Raw genomic sequence first — 3198 nt, forward strand, 5'->3', positions numbered from 1 at the left:
CCGTGCCGGAGGAGGAGGAGGAGGAGGCGGTGCCCCTCTCCGTGGCGCCCGGCCCCGTGGGTTGCCAGCTCTTTGGATACGTGGGAATCGAAGCTGTGCTCGACCAGATGAAAATCAAAACCATGAAGACGGGCTTTGAGTTCAACATCATGGTTGTGGGTGAGCGCCGGGCGTGGGGGTTGCTCCTGGTTGGGGTGGGAATACTGGCTCTGATTCCGCCATGCCTGGGGAAATCATGCTTTTAAGGGATTTTAAGGAAATTTAAGTGATTTTAACTGATTTAAGTAGCAAACAATTGAAAAGGAGCAATATCCCGCACCCCATAACATGGTGATGCTGATGGGTGAGGTCATCCCACCCTCTGGGAGGCTCCCAAATGGATATTGAGGGGCTATCACCTTGGGGAATAAATTTGGGAAATAAACAGGACTAGCCCAATCTCTGGGATGCTCCCAGATGCGTACCAGGAGTTATGGCCTTGGGGAACAAATTTATTCCTGGGATAAAATGGATTATCCCAACCTCTGAGATGCTCCCAAGTGGATACCAAGGGATTGTTGCCTGGGGGAAGACATTTATTTGGGGATAAACCAGAGTTACCCCAAACTCTGGGTTGCTCCCAAGTGGATATCAAGATGTTACTGCCCTGGGGGACAAACCAGAGCTGCCGGTGTTCCCTCAGGGCAGAGCGGGCTGGGGAAGTCCACGATGGTGAACACCCTCTTCAAGTCCAAGGTGAGCCGCAAATCCTCACAGCCTGGCCAGGAGGAACGTATTCCCAAAACAGTGCAGCTCCAGTCCATCACCCATGGTAAGGTCACCACTATGGGGTCGTGTCCTACCAGCCCCTGGGAGAAGCAGGGGGCTGGGATGGGGGTCTGAAGCCACGTTCGCAGCCTTAAAACATCCCCCATGACTGGTCCCTGCTTCTCCCCAATGCTTCATCCCCCCAACCCACCTCTCTGCCCCACAGTCATCGAAGAGAAGGGGGTGAAGATGAAGCTGACAGTGACTGACACACCAGGGTTCGGGGACCAGATCAACAATGAGAACTGGTAGGACAAAAGGGGGTGCAGGAGCCCGGCTCAGTGGGTGGCAGTTTGGGGTAGGGATTGAGCTCAGGTGCTGTCCCTCATCTCCTCATCCTCAGCTGGGACCCCATCATGAAATACATCAACGAGCAGTACGAGAGGTACCTGCGGGAGGAGATCCTCATCACCCGCAAGAGGAAGATCCCGGACACTCGGGTCCACGGATGCGTCTACTTTGTCCCCCCCACAGGTCACTGGTGAGTCCCCACTCACAGCACCCATAGGTGGTGGGCTCATTATGAGGTGGTTTTGCTACCCTGGCATGATGGTGGTGGTGCGGTCACCCTGGGGTGACTCTGGAGTGGTGGTAGTGGTGTGGTCATCCCGTGATGACAGTGGTGGGGTGGTCACTATGGGGTGGTTATGTCACCCTGGGATGATGATGGTGGGGTCACCCCAGGGTGACAGTGATAGGGTGTCACCCTGGGGTGGTAGTGGGGAAGGTCACCTCAGGGTGATAGTGCTGGGGTCACCTCAGAGTGGTGGGGTTACCCCACAGTGACAGAGGTGGGGACACCCTGGGGTGATGTTGGTCCTTGTCAGGCTGCGCCCACTGGACCTGGAGTTCATGCGGCGGCTCAGCAAGATCGTCAACGTGGTGCCGGTGATTGCCAAAGCTGACACGCTCACCCTGGAGGAACGGGCAGAGTTCAAGCAGCGGGTGAGGACAGCTCCCAGGGGGGTCCCCGGGGTGCACCATGTCCCCCCTGGCCCCAGCTCACGCCCTGTATCCCACAGATCCAGGAGGACCTGAAGACCCACGCCATCAGCGTGTACCCGCAGGAGGACTTCGACCAGGACCCCGAAGACAGGGCACTGAACGACAGGATTCGTGTGAGTGCCGGGATGCTGGGATGGAGGGGGCCGGCCCCTGGGGAGCAGGGTGGGGGACAGGGACCCTGGGGACCCTGGGGGAGCATCACCTGGAGCAAGCAGAGCCTCTGTGCCAGCAGGAGAAGATCCCTTTCGCCGTGGTGGGGGCAGACCAGGAGCACCAGGTGAACGGCAAACGGGTGCTGGGCCGCAAGACCAAGTGGGGCATCATTGAAGGTGAGCAGAGCCCCTCACACCCCCGGCCCTCGGCAGGCACGGGGAGCAGCACCCACGGGTGTCCCTGCCTGGGTGGGTGCCGAGCCACAGCACATGGCACGGAGCTGTGCCGGTGCTCCGGTGGTACCCGGAGCGTGCCAGGATGCACTGCCCGAGCATCCCAGTACCACTGAGCCCTCCTGCCCACCCTGCCCCTCTGCCTTGCTTTGCAGTGGAGAACCCGGCACACTGCGAGTTCCCCCTCCTGCGGGACCTGCTGATCCGGTGAGCGGGGGGCAGGGTAGGGAGTGCTGGAACTCCACGGGGTGACAGCAGCGTGAGTGGGACAGTGACATGATGCCCTTCTTCCCCCTGCCACCCCGGGCAGGTCACACCTGCAGGACCTGAAGGACATCACCCACAACGTCCACTACGAGAGTTACCGCGTGCGGCGGCTGAACGAGAGCAACCGGCCGGGGCCGAGCCCCCTCAATGGGCTGCCCGCCAAGGGCGAGGCCAGCAGCCACCTCTGAGCCACCTTGAGCCCCCCAGAACCACCACTGGACCCCGTGGCAGTGCCCACCCCTGCCCACCATGGCTGTGCCAGGAACCTACCTGGGGTGAGGAGCTCCCCCCAAGAGTGCCCAGCTGCCCTGACATGGGTCCCTCATCCCCAAGCTCTGCCATGGGCACAGACCCCTGGACCCTGTGTGACATTAAAGGTTAATCCAGAGCCTTCAACCTTCACCCTCCTGCTGGACTCCCCACTTTTGATGTGCCACCACCCTCCTGTGCTGCTCTGGCTGCTGGGCCCCCCCCAGGAACCCTGGGGAAGTGGAGGTGCTGCCTGTGGGTTTGACCAGGATGCAGATGCCCTTCCCATGGTCACCTCATCCACCATGCCCGGTGACGGCAGCTGGCACAGCTGGACTTTGAGCCGCTTATCAGGTGGTGGAGGTGCTGGGAGGGGAGCAGAGGTGCCGGAGGGGTGTGGAGATGTCGCTTGCAAGGGTGTGAAGGCGCTACACCCAGCTGTGGCACCCTCCTGTCAAGAGCACCCACCACTGTGCGCAGGCCG

General features: G+C 60.6%; 1 protein-coding gene across 1 annotated transcript; it reads left to right on the forward strand.

Moving 5' to 3' along the window:
- Positions 1-2: 2 nt before the first annotated feature.
- On the forward strand, positions 3-2867 carry SEPT12 (septin 12; the record flags this gene model as incomplete). The annotated part of the gene is made up of 9 exons (XM_008639122.2): positions 3-159; positions 683-811; positions 974-1055; positions 1151-1288; positions 1635-1752; positions 1830-1925; positions 2045-2141; positions 2354-2405; positions 2509-2867. Coding segments are annotated over 9 exons (1014 nt in total), but the record flags the coding sequence as incomplete, so codon positions are not given.
- Between the last annotated feature and the right edge of the window lie 331 nt (positions 2868-3198).

Source organism: Corvus brachyrhynchos, unplaced genomic scaffold (assembly GCF_000691975.1).
Source record: "Corvus brachyrhynchos isolate BGI_N302 unplaced genomic scaffold, ASM69197v1 scaffold58, whole genome shotgun sequence".
Taxonomy (NCBI): Eukaryota; Metazoa; Chordata; class Aves; order Passeriformes; family Corvidae; genus Corvus; species Corvus brachyrhynchos.